Source organism: Manis javanica, chromosome 7 (genome assembly GCF_040802235.1).
Source record: "Manis javanica isolate MJ-LG chromosome 7, MJ_LKY, whole genome shotgun sequence".
In the NCBI taxonomy this organism is placed as follows: Eukaryota; Metazoa; Chordata; class Mammalia; order Pholidota; family Manidae; genus Manis; species Manis javanica.
This window is the reverse complement of record NC_133162.1, coordinates 15,781,325-15,796,898: the sequence shown is the minus strand read 5'-3', so window position 1 is coordinate 15,796,898 and position 15,574 is coordinate 15,781,325. Positions and strand designations below refer to the sequence as shown.

General features: G+C 37.1%; 1 protein-coding gene across 2 annotated transcripts in view; it reads left to right on the top strand.

The window, feature by feature from the left end:
* Positions 1 to 53: 53 nt before the first annotated feature.
* Positions 54 to 15,574, top strand: part of NHLRC2 (NHL repeat containing 2) — a 63,485-nt gene continuing 47,964 nt past the window's right edge. Inside the window, exons 1-2 of one of the 2 annotated variants that reach the window (XM_017641468.3) lie at positions 54 to 436; positions 3,339 to 3,491. In XM_017641468.3, coding sequence (XP_017496957.3) covers positions 259 to 436; positions 3,339 to 3,491 — 331 coding nt within the window. In that variant the 5' untranslated portion in view covers positions 54 to 258. The remainder of the gene's footprint in view (positions 437 to 3,338; positions 3,492 to 15,574) is intronic. The other variant, XM_017641477.3, reaches the window with a different exon arrangement.

The following is a 15,574-nucleotide window of genomic DNA, read 5'->3' as shown; positions in this document are numbered from 1 at the left end:
TGGCGCGGGCGCTTAGAAGGGGCGGGGTGGTTTGGGCCAGTAGTTTAATTACATTCTTGGGAGCAGCAACGATTGGCACCTTAGCTTTTGAGTGCATGACTAACAAAAGAAGAAAGTCTGGTTAGCGTGGAGTGGGGCTGGTGGCGAGCGAGGTGAATGTGCCGTTTTGAAACAAAAGGGCAGTAAAGCGCTTCCTCTCTCTGCGAACGAGCCCGTCCTGCGGGCTGGGCAGCCGCCTCTGGACTGTCCGGAGAGAACATGGCGGCCCCCGGAGTCCGGAGCTGCAGCCTCTCGGGCCTGCTGCCGGCTCAGACCTCGCTGGAGTACGCCCTGCTCGACGCCGTCACCCAGGAGGAGAAGGACAGCCTGGTCTACCAGTATCTGCAGAAGGTGGACGGCTGGGAGCAGGACTTGTCAGTGCCCGAGTTTCCCGAAGGTGAGGGTCTGTTCGGGTGGGGACCCCTCCCGGAACCGCCTGTCTCTGGGGGCCGGCGCGCTCCCCGGAAGCGGGGGCCAGGCGGGGTTATGCTCCCACGCCCGACTGGGCGCCTTGCCCCGCCTGAGCAGCGGTTCTCGTGCTTTGCAATTCCCAGGTGTCCCGGAGCGGCGACAGACGATGGGTTTCTGGGGGGCGGGGACCTGCATGCTGGCCTTTGTATCCTAAGCCCCAGCCCGGGCCGTGTGTTAACTAGGTAGACCTTCCATGAATGTTTAGTGGCCCCTTTTGACAGCGATTGAAGTGTCCGTGCTACCCTGTCCTTTCAGTCTAGTTGCCGAGCATCGTCATCCTTCTGCATCTATCTAGTTAACATGTCCTGATCGCTTCTTTTGTGCCACACACACAGTTGCAAACAGTTCAGGGGTGTTGCCTTCTTTAATCCTGTCTTCAACCCTGAAGTGCTTTTATTAGTCCTTATTTTATTATTGAGGAACTGAGGAGGTTAAAGTAACTTGCTTAGGGCCTCACAATTAATAACTGCCGGAGTTACGTTATATAGACCACAGGTTTCTTAGCTGGGCCACTCTCCTACGTTCAAAGTGGTGAAACTTGTAATTCTAAAAATGTGAATCATTTATGACCGACCTCCAGGGTTTGAATCCCGGCTCTGTGAGTGTTTGGAACACGAGGGAACCGATATTTCCAGCAGTGCTTTTTGTGAAACACGTCTTGCTATGATAAATGAAACCCTACTTTACCTTCTTTGGTTGGGCCTGAAATTGTTTTGCCTGACGGTGTTGGCATGTCTCCTGGCATGACACTGACACCACATGTATAGTTAATTGGTTGGATGTGGGTTCAGTATCTCAGGGGAGGTGTATCGGAACCTTGCCCCTGACAACAGAGCTTTGTGTGTCTTTCCAGGCTTTTGGCTCCTGCTTCATGGTGTTTATTTTTTCTATTATTAATCCTATACTGGATTTGAAATATTGTGAATTCTTAAAAAAGAATTGGTTTGGTGCATGAGAGATTATCCCATCAAAGAAACTTTAAAAGATTATCTACATATTGTGTACATTTTAAAAGCTTTGTAAGAAGTTAGTTATATATAGTACAGTGTTAGAAACGAGTAGGCCACCAGCCAGGATTTGGACCAGTGTTTTTATTTTCTAGTCGTGTTTGTATTTATAGTGAGTGAATTTTATTACCGTGAAATTTGACCTCTGTGACTTGTAAAAGATAGAACAAAATATATTGGCTTTATATTTATATAGTCAAATTTTCTGCTGGATTTGATTATTGAGGGCAGACTGCTACGTAAGAATTTTTTCTTGGTTTCCTTATCAGTAAACTATAATCAAGAAGTCATAAACCTAACTATCAAAATCGGTGTACTTAAGTCATTTTGTAAAAGGGAACACATGTCTGTGGGAAACAGTGTGGTGTCATGCCTGGATGCAGACAGACCTGGGCTTAAACCCCCTTTAGTCTGTTTTGTTAGTTGCATGATTTTCAGCAAGTTAACTTCTCCAAACCTTGCTTTTCTCACTTATAAAAGGGAACCAGTATTTACCTTCCAGATTTGTTATGTGGATTGGAGGTATGATACATCTGAAGTTCTTAGTTTATAGGAGAGTTCAGTAAATGTTAGCAGCTTTTTAAAATTATATTCCTTGTAATTATTATTAAAATTTTTATTAATATTAAACCTGGTAAGCACCTACCACAATAACTGACCTGTAGAAATACTTTCCCTATCCCCCAATCTAAGTTGCTCTTAACTATTTATAGAAAATAAACTTAAAAGACTTATAAATTTTGCAGTTAGGATATGAAATGTGTATGAGTTTGAAGTTTTATACGATCATTTGATCTGGTATACAATTAACACTATTAAAATGGGTACTTAAGAGCTTATTGTACCCTAAAAACTCTCTAGGTTGTACTGACTGGCAGAAGTACTAGTTTGATTTACAGGTTGCTTTTTTTTTAGAGTTTTAATTGAGTAACTGCAGCTACTGTTATTAGTCCTGAGCTGTTATTAATCACTTGTTACATCCAACTTCAGCTTTCAGTTTCTATAAAATATTTCCATATACCTGCTGCAAGGTATAATTAATAGTTTTAGTAGCTGCATTTATTTACTTATAAGTAAAAAGCTTGTTATCTTTCTTTCTTAAATTGGTTACACAGAGATGTATACTTTTAAGGTTAGTTAAAAAGTTTAACAGAATCTTTCTTAATAGTGCATAGTTAAAATTGTAAATCATGGCCAAGTAATTATAAATCCTGATTTACAAAAATACAGAGGAATGAGATTCTATTTTTCTTTTCTTTGGAGGGAAGGGAACATGTGCTTCATCAATATTAATGTTGCTTCCCTGAAATCCATTAATAGTAAGTGTATTTTGCTTAACTTTCCATTTGAAATATTTCATACCTAAGGTGTCGTTGAGATTCAAAGCATTTCAGCTCTTATGAAATTGGCTTGGGTGTTTTGTATGTTTATCCTTACATTTTAACACTTTACTCCTTTTTGATATTTAGTCATGTCGTGCTCTTCTTAAGGTTGACCTTCATTCTCAACAGCCCATTTGTACCTGTTTATGTACTTAGGTCCTCTTAATGTTTGATACTTCTTGATTTTACCTAAATGTGATCTTACTCCCTTTCACGCACAGACTATTATAATATTTCTGAAAGAATTTAGTAGCTTTTTGTCACTGTATTTACAGACTGCGTCATAGCAACAGCTTTCCCATCCTCTTCCACCCACTCTCACTCACCCTGCCACCATCCCCTCCTTAGAAATAAGAATAGTTCACATTTTCATTGAAAGTTTTAGATAAATTATCTTGGTCTTTTCCTTTAATCATAATTTATTTTGTGTAAATTTCAGGATTAGAATGGCTGAACACAGAAGAGCCTATTTCTGTCTACAAGGATCTGTGTGGAAAAGTGGTCGTCCTTGATTTCTTTACCTACTGCTGCATAAACTGTATTCACCTATTGCCTGATCTTCATGCATTAGAACAGACGTACTCTGATAAAGGTATCTGCCCTTTAACTGGTTTTTGATCGACTGTCCTAGTACAGGAACTGGAGTAGAGTAGCTGACTCATTTGCTCATGGGAGAATGAATATTTGGCATGAACTTCAGTGATTCTAAAAGCAATTTCTAATCTATGAATTAAGTACTCCATGTACCTTTTCATGAAGAGTTAAGCTTTAGTGAAAATGGTTGTCTTCCTAAAGAACCAGCATTTGGTATATGGTTTTTCTCTAAGGGTAAGACATAATTTACTTTTTTCACAATGGAAGTATTTTAACAAGATCATTTTGTTTATCTAGACTTACCTAAATTTGTCCTACGAAATAATGAAATATGTGGCTCTAATTTTATACTCTTCTCAATATGACATAAAGGTTTAAAGTTCTTAGTAGGAAATGTGATTAGGCTTCCCTTAATATCAAATGACATGAACTACAGTGGAATGCAAAATATAATACTTTCTCTTCAACCCTACTTCATTAAAAAATGATTTATAAAGGTTAATGTTTTCCAAAGCATACTAGGAAATCCTCTTTTATGGTATTAAAAATTCTGAAGATGTAAGAGATTATACTTTATATTTGCTTTAGAGCTTTGTCTTGTTTACTTTCTAAAAAGAGAGCAAGCACATGGGGTAAATGAAACTGTATGAAGTTTCCATTTAATTAGGTTTAAATTGAAACTCTACTCTTGTAATGGATAAAAACGAGAGAGGGTCACTGATCCTGTGAAAGTAGAAATGAGAATAGAGTATATATGTACAAAAATTAAGGATATCTTGAAACTTAGTTAAGAAAAGGAAAGATAAAATCTTCCATGCAAGCAAAACTTAAGATGCTTTTAAATTCTAATAGATTATATCTGTAAATTGCCAGAGAGACTTATCAAGATCTCAGATATTCCCAGTAGCTTAATCTTGTTTTCAAGAATTCATATGTATTGATTTAAGAAATACACATATATCATCATTGCCCAGTTTTTGGGTGCTTATGTATGTGTCTTGCTCAAGCCAGTATAAATAAATAAACACATTTATTGAGCATGTATTATGTGCAGGGCACTGTGCTAACTGCTGAGGATGTATGTAACAAAGTTGAATAAAAAGAATTACGGAAACTGAGGAAATGCCTCCAAGCATTGGAAAAGATTTTCAGTAAAGGAAACACTTAAGCTGGAACTTGAAAAAATGAGCAGGAGAGCAGCTGAAAATGCAAATGGGGCAGGAGTAAGCTGGCTGAGGAAGCCACAGGTAAACAAGCAGGGAAGCACGAACAGTGGATTTCTCGGGAAGAGATAAATAGTTTGTCTGGCAAGATGTAGGAGCTCCTGGGGAAGGGGAAAGGAAAGGACGGTAATTAGGTTCAGACCACCTACCTGTGAAGGGCTTTGTGTAACACTCTTAAAAGTTTCAACTTACTCTTCCATTTGAAGGGAAGATATGTTTAAGGTTGTTTCTGATGTGTTCGTTTAGTAGGAGGATGACAGTAAGATTTGTATTTTAGAAAGGCCCTATAGGCTGGGATAAGAGTCCCAAAGTTAAGTATATGGGACTCTTATCCCTAAAAGACTGTATATGGTTAACTTAATTGGTTAACCCCATACCTGAAGCAAATTCAGTGACATTTTAGGTTGGATCCTCATTATCTCTCTATCAGTTTATTGGAAACATCATTTTTTTTATGTCTAAGAGATTTTTTTTTATAAATAAACAGTTATTTTAATTACAAATGAAAGGTACATGACTATAAGGTATTAGGTAGTGCAGACATTTTATGTTTGAACCATCCATCTAGATTAAAGCCCTTACTGGAGCAGGTACATTCTAATTACAGTAGAAGACTAGCAGGAAGATCCTCACTACTTAAAGTAGGGGTGGGGACAGGTGGCACGGGCAACGTTTGGGAGCATGTGAAAAATGCAAAGTCTTGGGCCCAGGCCTGTGAGTCAGAATCTGCATTTTAACATGGTGCCCAGGTGATCATAAGCACATTAAAGTTTGAGAAGGGCTGGTCTGGGTCAGTGTTTCTAAAAGATGAGACTATAGACCATCTACATGGCAAATACCTGGAAAATTTATTAAAAATGCAAATTCCTGAGCTCCACCCAGGCCCACTGAATCAGAATGTCCAGACAAGGAGTCCAAGAATCAGCATTCCCAATGAACTCCCAGGTGGGTAGAAACATCATTTTTATAGCACACTGTGACAAAAGTAAACACTACTTTCACATACAAATACACTTCTGGAAAGTAAAATACTTTTTTAAGAGTTCTCAACATTGTAATTTAAAAGAGACAGTATTTCAAAATATGCTACTATATGAAAATGGTGATAATTTAGACATAAAAGATTTTTATATTGCTCAGAAGATAATTTCAATTCATATTCACAAAAGTAGGCATACCCAGAGATTATCACATGAAAATTCAATAAGCTGCCACTAAATTAATTTGCTTTCTTGTAGTTAAGTGTCTTGTCTTATTACTATCTGACAGGTTTCTGAACACATTTGCAGCAGTGCTAACAGTTCTTGAGGTGACATTCAGCAGCCTATTTTAAATTCCATGGAGGATTCAGTTCATTTTTTCAGTAATCCAGAAATGCTCAGCTGAGTGAGGAAGTGCTTTTTCATTAAAAAACTCTCTGAAAATGGTCCAGTTTAATACTCAGTATCCTTCCTCTGCAGAACAGCTTTTAAAAGTCAGGTCTGTAGCAGTGACCAGTATCACTTTCACAATAGCAAAGAGAAATTATAAATGCCAAGGAGTCTAAAGGAGAAAGTAAAAAGATGCTTAATAGGAATGAATGGTTCTGATCTTCAGACATTTGTAGCTGTGCCCTAAGGTGGTTATTAACTCATAATAATTTAGCACATTTTTATTAAACTGATAGCTTAATAAAAATTTTTTTCCCTTTCTAGTTGACAATTTCTAAGTTTTTACTTAGAATGTTATATTATTACATAATACTCAACTTTAGCACAATGGCAATTATTTAAGGAAAAGCACTCTTGTTTTATAAGAAAACATCTATTAAGGAGAATTGGTCTATTTTAAAATGTGCTTGCTAGGTGTATGTCAATATATAAGTAAATCAGACTTTAAAAATTTTTAATGCCATAATACTACTTAGTAAATGCTGATATTCTCATTATGTAGATATATGCTATTTCTGTTTTATACTTTATTAAAAATTAGAAGAATGCATTTCTAACTTTATAGTGAAACTAAACCTCTTAATGAGTCAATCTGTAATTTCATTTTGTGTCCGGGTTCCCAGAACCACCCTCAGGATTGGTAATTCTTTGGGAGGCGAGGACTCAGAGGGTTCAGCATGTAATTAATGAACTCACAGCTATAATTTATTACAGCAAAAGGATATGAAGGAGAATCAGCAAAAGGAAAAAATCCCTCAGGGCTAAGTCTAGGGGAGACCAAGCACGGGTTTCCCAGTCCTGTCTCAGTAGAGTCACACAAGATTGGCTTAACTACCCAGCAGGAAGTTGTTACAACACACTTGAGATATTGCCTACAAGGGACTCTCATTAAAGACTTAGGGGCCAAAGTTTTTATTGGGGGCTGGCCATATAGGCAGCTTCTGACTGGTGGCATATAGTGAAATTCCAGAATCCGGAAAGAAAGCAAATGTTCAGTATAAACCATATCATTTGTACAAACAGTTTAGGCATAGTGAGCCATTCTTACCAGTTCTGGGAATCCTCCCAAGTCAGGCAAGGCCCAGCCTCCTTTGAAAGAATAGCAGTCAGGCCTGCTATGTTAACTCTTTTCTGCACACACTTTATATTATCTTATTGCAGTAGCACATATATTTATTATTCTGTGTTCTTAAATAGTAAACTACAATGGAAATATTAGCCAATTTATGGCAAATTTGCAGGGTGTTTAATGTGGATACAGGGTAATGTCTGTTTTTGAAATTCTAAAACATTTTTCAAATTTGCTTCTGATCTCTGCTTCAGTTCAGGGTTCAGTGATTTTGATCCTTTTATTTCATGGTTCCATTGCTCCTAAAATCCCACTTCTCCGTACTCTCCTCTTCTGTCATGGTGTTCTAGCCTCTCTGGCCTTTCTTCAGTTCCTCAGTATCATTATTCCTCTTGCATTAAGGCCCCGACAGTGTTCGCTGTGCCTGGAGTGAGCTCATCCTTCCTTGCCTAGTAAAGTCAATGCTTGTCTTTTAGATCTCAAAATGTTTTGGTTTATGGTTCTTGTAACATGTAAAATTCCTCAAATATTTTTAATCTTTGCATTGAACTAGGTTATTATAGCACCTGTGATTGAACTATACTTTCTGCTATATAGTATGTTGTATATGTAATTATATGTGGTATATGTTACTATATACAATTGTGGTCTAGTACAGTTGAAATCTGTAAATCTGTATCTCTGAAATATATGACCTTTGAAACTTTAAAATGAGTTTTCAAAGTTATTATTTTATTACTAATATGTTAGAAGCAGTTACTCTTTTTGTATGGATTCTCCTTCCGTTTTTCCTTCCTCCCTCCTTCTCTTCTCCTTCTCCCTCTTTTTTCCCTTCCTTCCACATTTTATCTTAAAAGGAGTACTTTTAATCCTTGTGTTGGCAAAAAGATTCATAAATGGAAGAATCTTTTACATCCTACTTTTCATTTGGACAATTAATAGTAAAAGCAAAATGATTTAAGAAAAATCTCTATACTTTAAGCTTCTTGACTGCAAAAATAGGAGGCATCATTATTTGGTAATTTTCTTTGTAGATGACTATAGATATTCTATTTAGACAATATCATGTGGTTTATGTATTGTACATATATATACATTTCTTCAGCATTTATGTCCTGCATATTCTTTGATTTATTTTCTATGTACTCTAGGCACTGTGCTGGTGAATAATAAAACATGCATGGTCCCTAAATAATAGGAATTATAGTTTTACAGGGGAAAGTTATAATCAAATAATCATAAATATTTGTATAATTTCTGATTAATGCTAAGAAGAAAAATTACAGGGTGCTATGAAAACAAATAATGGGGTTTACTCTGATCTGGAGGAAATAAAGCTTTCTTAAGAGTAAAAATTGAGTTCTAAAAGAAAAATATAGCTTTACTATGGGAGAAAATGTGAGAATATTCTGGCCAAGGGAACACTATGTGTTAAGGCCTTAAAATAAGAGGAATAATGATACTCTTGAGGAACTGATGAAATGCAAGGCTGCCTCAACGCCCTGAGGGAGGGGAAGAAGGGTGTAGAGAAGATGCTGGGAAGATGAGATCTGGCTTTTATAAAAAGAACAATGGAAAGCCAGTGAAGGATTTTTCTGGAAAAGGGTAACATGATCAGATTGTGTTTGTTGAACAGTCAGTCCCATTGCTGGGTGGGTAACTGATTAGTGGACAGGAGTGGATGTAAAGATCTATGACAAGGCTGCTGATGTGCCTCCTCTGAGACCAGTAGCTTGAAATGAGTTGAGTCGGTAAGCAAGGACTAAATAAATATGGGTGTGAGAGAGGGCTTCTTGGTTATTACAGAGATGGCCTAGGTAGGTTTCTAGCTTGTACAGTTGGACAGATGGAGGTGCCACTCAGTGGAGGAAAACATTATAAAAAGGACAAGTTTGGAGGGTAAGGTCACGAGTTTAGTTTGAAGTATCTTTGAGACTTGTACTTCATTCTCCCTATGACTTGCACTGATCTTACAGATAAAGATCTAAATCCTTACTATGACCTACAAGGCTGACCCTGTATGTATATTCTCATTTTGTCCCATGCTTCTCTTTGTTCTCTGTTAGTTAAACCTTCTTTGGCCTCTTCTCATATACCCTCTTTTTCATGTGTTATTTTCTTTCCCTGCAATTGTCCTCATTGGCCCACTTGATGAAGAGTTAATACCTTCTCATTGTTCAGATCTCACCTTAATTATCACTTCAAAGAAGTGTTGGAGTATATTGATCAGAAAGAAGAAAAAAATATATATTTGATGTAATGTATGTTATATATATTACATATATGAAATATAAATGAACTTGATTCCTAGATTCCTATTTAATTCATTGGGTTATAAATCATCACTGCCATTATTTATTTTGATGTTCAATATGTCCCTGTTTGACTAATGATATCCCCTTCAAGCTATCAGTTATTCCCTTTTGACATATCTTTATCATTCTTTGAGTACTTCCCTGTCACAACAAAATAATTTCCAGCTCATCTTATACTTTCCCAGCCCCATCCTCCATTCAGCAGTACTAGCAGACAGAGAATATCATGGCCTTCAGAGTACCTATAAATTGAAAAACAAACAATTTTATTAAAGATCCTATTGCTGCAAGCCTGCAGGAGCTGAGAACTGGTAGTGGGGAGGCATAAAAGACTCAGTGAGGAAAAGTAGAGTGGTGCAGAGGTATTGGCAAAGCACAAAGTAAACCCCTTACCTGCAGAATGAGAAAATCCAGCACAAAGTGCAAAATCCTGAACACAGGTTTGGATATACTAGAGCATAGCATCAGCTCTTGAAAGTATGTAGGACTAGGAACAGAAGCCTCAGAGAAGTATTGCTTTTAGAGGGGATCAGAGATACAGAGATGTGGTTTCCCTTGGAGATAGTCTACCGAAGAGAAGAGGGAAAAGTTAAGGATCCTGCAGAAACAAAAGAGAAAATACACATCAACCCGTCCTTCTAACAACGCTATCCAGAAATGAAACTGCAGAGAAAAAGGGAGCAGTCAGAAGAGGGCACCCTCAAACTAGAAGCCCTGTCCACAAAAGGAATAGGAATATTAAGAAGCAGATCACATCCATATAAAACTGTAAAAAGCTGAAAATGTGGTTGAAGGTTGAAAGCTATGGAAAATTCTCATTGAAAAAGTTATTACAAAGTTGACAAAAACTGTAACAATTCCCCATACTGAATTACATATCCTCAAACAGCATTTAATTTAAGAATAATGAGAAATGCAATCAGAAATTCAAACACTAAGAAGAGAAACGGACCCCCCAAAAAAGAAGAAATGAGTGTTGACTGAACCTAGAAAAGAAATAGAAGAAAAAGGTCAAAATTTTATTAGAAATGAAGAGTCCATTGCAGGTTACCCAAGTGACAATAAGTACTTATAAAAAATGTAATAAAGGGCATTAAAGTAAAGTAGGGAAAAAGCTTAGAGAATAAAATGAACTAAAGTAAAATAGAATTAGGGAGAAAATGGTTGGATTAGAAGATAAGCAGAAGAGGTCCAACATAAGGCTACTTGGAGACTGAAGAACAAAGTCAAAAAACAACTAGAACTATTACCTAAAGTTAGAATCCAAGAAAATGTTCTGGAATTAAAGAAATTTTGAAATACTGAATCTACATATTGGAAGAACCTACCAGATACCAGGGAAAATTGACCCAGAACAGCCCAAGAAGTATGCTGGTAAAACTATTATACTTCAAAGATGTTTAAAGAAAAAATCCTCAGGACCTCCAGGAAAAAGATGACTTTCAGAGGTGTGTAAATTAAATTAGACTGGATAGACTTTTCACAAGTAACAGACAAAGCAAGACAGCAGTAGAGCTCTACTTAGAGCAATCTTAAGTAGAGAAAGTATAAACCAAGTTATTATATCCAACCAGCTGTCTTAAGAATCAATCAGGGTTATAGAAAAAGGTTTGAATGTCCAAGAACTCAGAGAATACAGTTCATGTGTGTGTCTACTTTCTGGTGAATTTACTTGAAGGAGAGCTTCTAACAAGGAGTGATTAAGGAAACTCCCAAATGGGTGGATGAAGATTTATATATGTTATTTGTATTGCTCAGACCAAAATGAGAATGTGGAGTTTTGGTATATGAGTCAGGATTTGAGCAGAGAAGCAGAACCCCTAGAAATAATGAGAAATAATAAGGAATTTATTATAGGCACTTGTTATGTAATTGTGGCAGCTGATGGACCAGTCTACATGTGACTGTTGCTTCTGTGTCTAATACCTCAGCTTGAAGTCAACAGGCCAGGCAGTTGAAAAGGAAAGGTGGATATTAAGTAGGGGAGGGCAAGGACAAATTGCAACCAGAAAGCCTGAACTGGACCTTATACAAGCCTCCAACTTAAATGTGAGGAGAACTGAGTAAGTTGGTGTCCTTCATTGTGGAACTAAAGACTCACTTCACTAGGAGTTGGGGAAGCTGAGGAAGGGGGTCTGGCAGGTGCTGCTGCAGCTTGGGCCCAGCTGCAACCACACCCAGTAAGGCGAGCCTGCAGATTTGGTACAAAATGTGTCCACTGTAATAGTATGTGGTGCCATGTACCAGTCTTCAAGCAAAGAAGACTGGCTGCTGCTCGCTTTTACACCTTCTAGTTCTATCACGAAATATCTCTTGTGGGCCTGGATGACCCAGAATTAGGGAGCGAATAGAATACTTGAAAACAATTTAAATTTAGCTAACTCACCATGGGTAGAAGAATAATATAATATATTCTGACAAAAGTAGAAACAGTGCAACTGAAGAAAGATGAGAAGAAAAGAAAGAGAATGGGGAAATAGAAGACTTGATTATTGTATAGGGAATAAGTGGGAGTTCGGTGTTAAGAATGATTAACCAGATAGTGAAAGGTTATGAAAAAATGGGGATTAATATTTTTGTAATATCATAAAAAATATGAATATGAAGGAAAACACAGGAACAAAAATATAAACCTTCCTAAAACCCAAAAGAAACTATCCAAAAAAAAAGGAAAAGGAGCCCACCAAATAGAGAGACACAGTCAAACACAGAAAGTAAAATGTAGGATAATGTGAAAGAATTGAGATCAAATATACCAATACTCTAAATGTGAAATAGGTTAACTCTACTATTGAAAGAAAATACCCATCAATTCCTCATTTATTTTCCATTTTTATTATTTATAGAAGTAGATGTTGAATTTTGTCTATTATATACCTCTAATTTGTTTTTTTCATTATTTCCAATCTCTGCTTTCTTTTGATTTATTTTGTTAGACTTTTTTTTAGTGGAAAGTTTATTCATCTATTTTAATTTTTGTTGATATAAATATTTAAGGTTCTGAAGTAAAACTATAAATTTTCTTCTGTTAGTGCATTAAACATATCCCATAAATTATAACATACAGTATTTTCATTGTCATTATTTTTTAGAAATTCTGTCATTCTTTTTTCACCTTTCAATTTGATAAATAGAGGGTTTTAAAATTTCTAATTGGGAAGGTGTGAGATAATGGAAAATATATTTTTGGATCTCTGCCCAGGGTTCCTGTCACAGAGGTCTTAAAACCCTGTGATTTCCTAAGTGAGGAGAGCACTAGGAACTCTTTTGCTCTAAAATTAGATTCTTGACCCCAGTTCCTTGCAGAGTTCCTAAATTTATTGGTATTTCCTGGGTGATAATAGTGTGTTTTGTTCTGCGGTGACCCCTGGGGGACTCCTGGATGGGGGCTGGTCACCGGAAAGACCAAGGAATCTTCAGCCTCATACCCCATTCTCCACGGAAGGAAGAGGGGCTGGAAATGGAGTCAGTGATCGATCATGCTTAATGAAGCCTCTGTGAAAGTCCTGAAGGGATGGAGTTCAGAGAACGACGAGTTGCTGAACACACGGACGTGCTTGAAATGCAGACAGTGGCAGGCTTGTAGAGCCTTGCCCTGTGTCTCTGTCATCTGTATCCTTCTTCAGATCCTTTTATAATAAACCAGTAAATATGTTTCTCTGAGTTCCTTTAGCTGTTCTAGCAAATAATCAAATCCGAGGGAAGGGTCGTGGGCACTCTGATTTATAGCCATGTCTAACAGAAGTTGTGGGTAACCTGGGGACCTACTACTTGCCCTTGGTATCTGAGGTGGCAGGGAAGTCTCATGGGACTGAGCCCTTAACCTGTGAGGTCTGTGCTAACGCCATTGAGTCAGAATTGAATTGAATGGTGGGATACCACCTGGTGTCACATACAACTGCTTAGTGTGGGGGAGAAATCCCGTGCATCTGGTGTCAGAAGTGTTGTGTGTGTGGTGGTAGTGTGAGAGTAAAGGAGAAACATACAGGAATAGTGTGTGTTTTTCCTAAACAAAAGGCCCTTTTCTTTGTTATTAATATCCAGTTTTATAATATTGTGGTTAGAATCTAATCTTTATAATGCTTTCTTTGTGATCAATATTTATAAGTATTCCATGTAAATTTGAGAACAAGTTATGTTCTTTATTATTAGAGTAGTTTGATATTTATCAGTAAGATCTTCATTGATTGTGTTAATTAGACTTTCTGTGTATTTTCTTTTTGTCTGCTTGATCTGGCTTACACTGAGAGTGCTGTGTTTCTGCTTTATTAAGTTGCTTTTATTACTTATTACATGAGTATTAATAACATTTCTGTGGTGAATGCTTTTCATAGTAAAATGTTTCTTCCTTTGTCATGTTTAATGACAGAGTGCTTGAAACCTACCTTGCCCTCCATCGGGATCACAACCCTTGTGTTGCTTTCCTCTCCCTGGTGCACTGCCCATCCCTTTACTTTTGGCTATTCTGATTCACTTGGGTTTCACTTAAGACTGTTCACATTTATATGTGGTTATTATGCATAATTATTGTGTTATATGTATTAGGTATATTTATTGTCTTTTTATAATATGATGTGCTTTCTTTGCTATTTTATTTTACTATTTTTTTTATAGAAAAGGTTACATTTTTCTTTTAATATTCAAATCTGACCTGTAAGCAGTTACTTTTTTTTTTTTTACAGTTTACAAAAAAGAAAACTGATGCACAGAGAGGTGAACTAACTTGCCCAACGTAACTCAGCAAGTAGTAAAGCCAGATTTTTAATGCAGGGAGTCTGACTCCAGAGCCCATGCTATTTTACTAAAGAACTTTATTGTGGCATAATTGACACGCAGTAAACTACACAGCCCTTCAAGTGTACAGGCCTTCCCACTCCTTTTCCCCTAGTCCCCAAGTGACCACTGATCACTGTGTCTTTTCTGTAGCTGCTTTCAAGATGTTTGTAGGTTTTGGGTTTTTTTTTAATCTTTGGTTTTCAATCTGATGATATGTCTTGGCATGGTTTTCTTTTATTTGAGGTGTGTAACCTTCTCAAATTCTGTAAGTTTATATCTTTAACCAAATTTTGAGAGCCTTGGCATTATTCAAGTATTTTTTCTATCTCCATCTCTGTCTTCTCCTGGGATCCCAGTTACACATAAAATAGAACTTTTGAACTGTTCCATCGATAGTCCTGAGTTTCTGTTTTTGTTTTTTGTATTTCCAATCTTATTGCTTCATGTTCTTAAGATTGGGTAATTTCTGTTGAGCTATTTTTAGGTTCATCGACTCTTTTCCCTATCATCTCCTTTTTGCCACTGAGCTCATCCAATGAATTTATTTAAAATATGGTATTTTTCCCTTGTAAAATTTTCATTTAGTACTTTTTTTATAGTCTCTATTTCTCTGTATTTCATATATTTTCATTCATTTCAAGTGTTTTTTTCTTTACCTCATGGAGTATACTTTGTCTACTAATTCAGACATTCATTCTGGTGTCATTACCTATCAGTTGCTTTTTTCCTTGATAACATGTCACGTTATCTTGTTCTTTGAGTGTCAGGGAATTTGGGATTGTTTTGTAGACATTGGAATGTTACCATATGCAGACTCTGGGTTCTGTTATAGTCCTTTGGAGAATACTGATGATTTGTTCTAGTAGGTATGCAGCCCTGTTAGTTCTGTCGCATCTTCATCAGCCCTTTCTCTCCTTCCATCAACTCAGTAACTCAGTTCTCAGTTTTCTAAGCCTTTGCTAAACTTTTCTGAGTCTGCTTCACACATGTGCAGTTTAGGAGTTAAGCCAAGACTTGTGAGTGTTCCTTCTCAGCAATGAGGAATCACCTTCTCTGGTTCTCTTCAGGGTTTCCCCCACACTCTCCAGTTTTCTTGGTTCCTGGGCCCAAAAGACAGTGGGGTTTCTATTGGAGTTTTAGCCACCTGTGTTGCTGTAAAACCAGGACCCAATCATCAGTGCAAAACTGTGAAGGGGAAACAATACAAAACTGGTAACTCACTCTCCTGTGGTTTGCTTTCCCAGGTTTTGACCCCCTCTAACAATCTC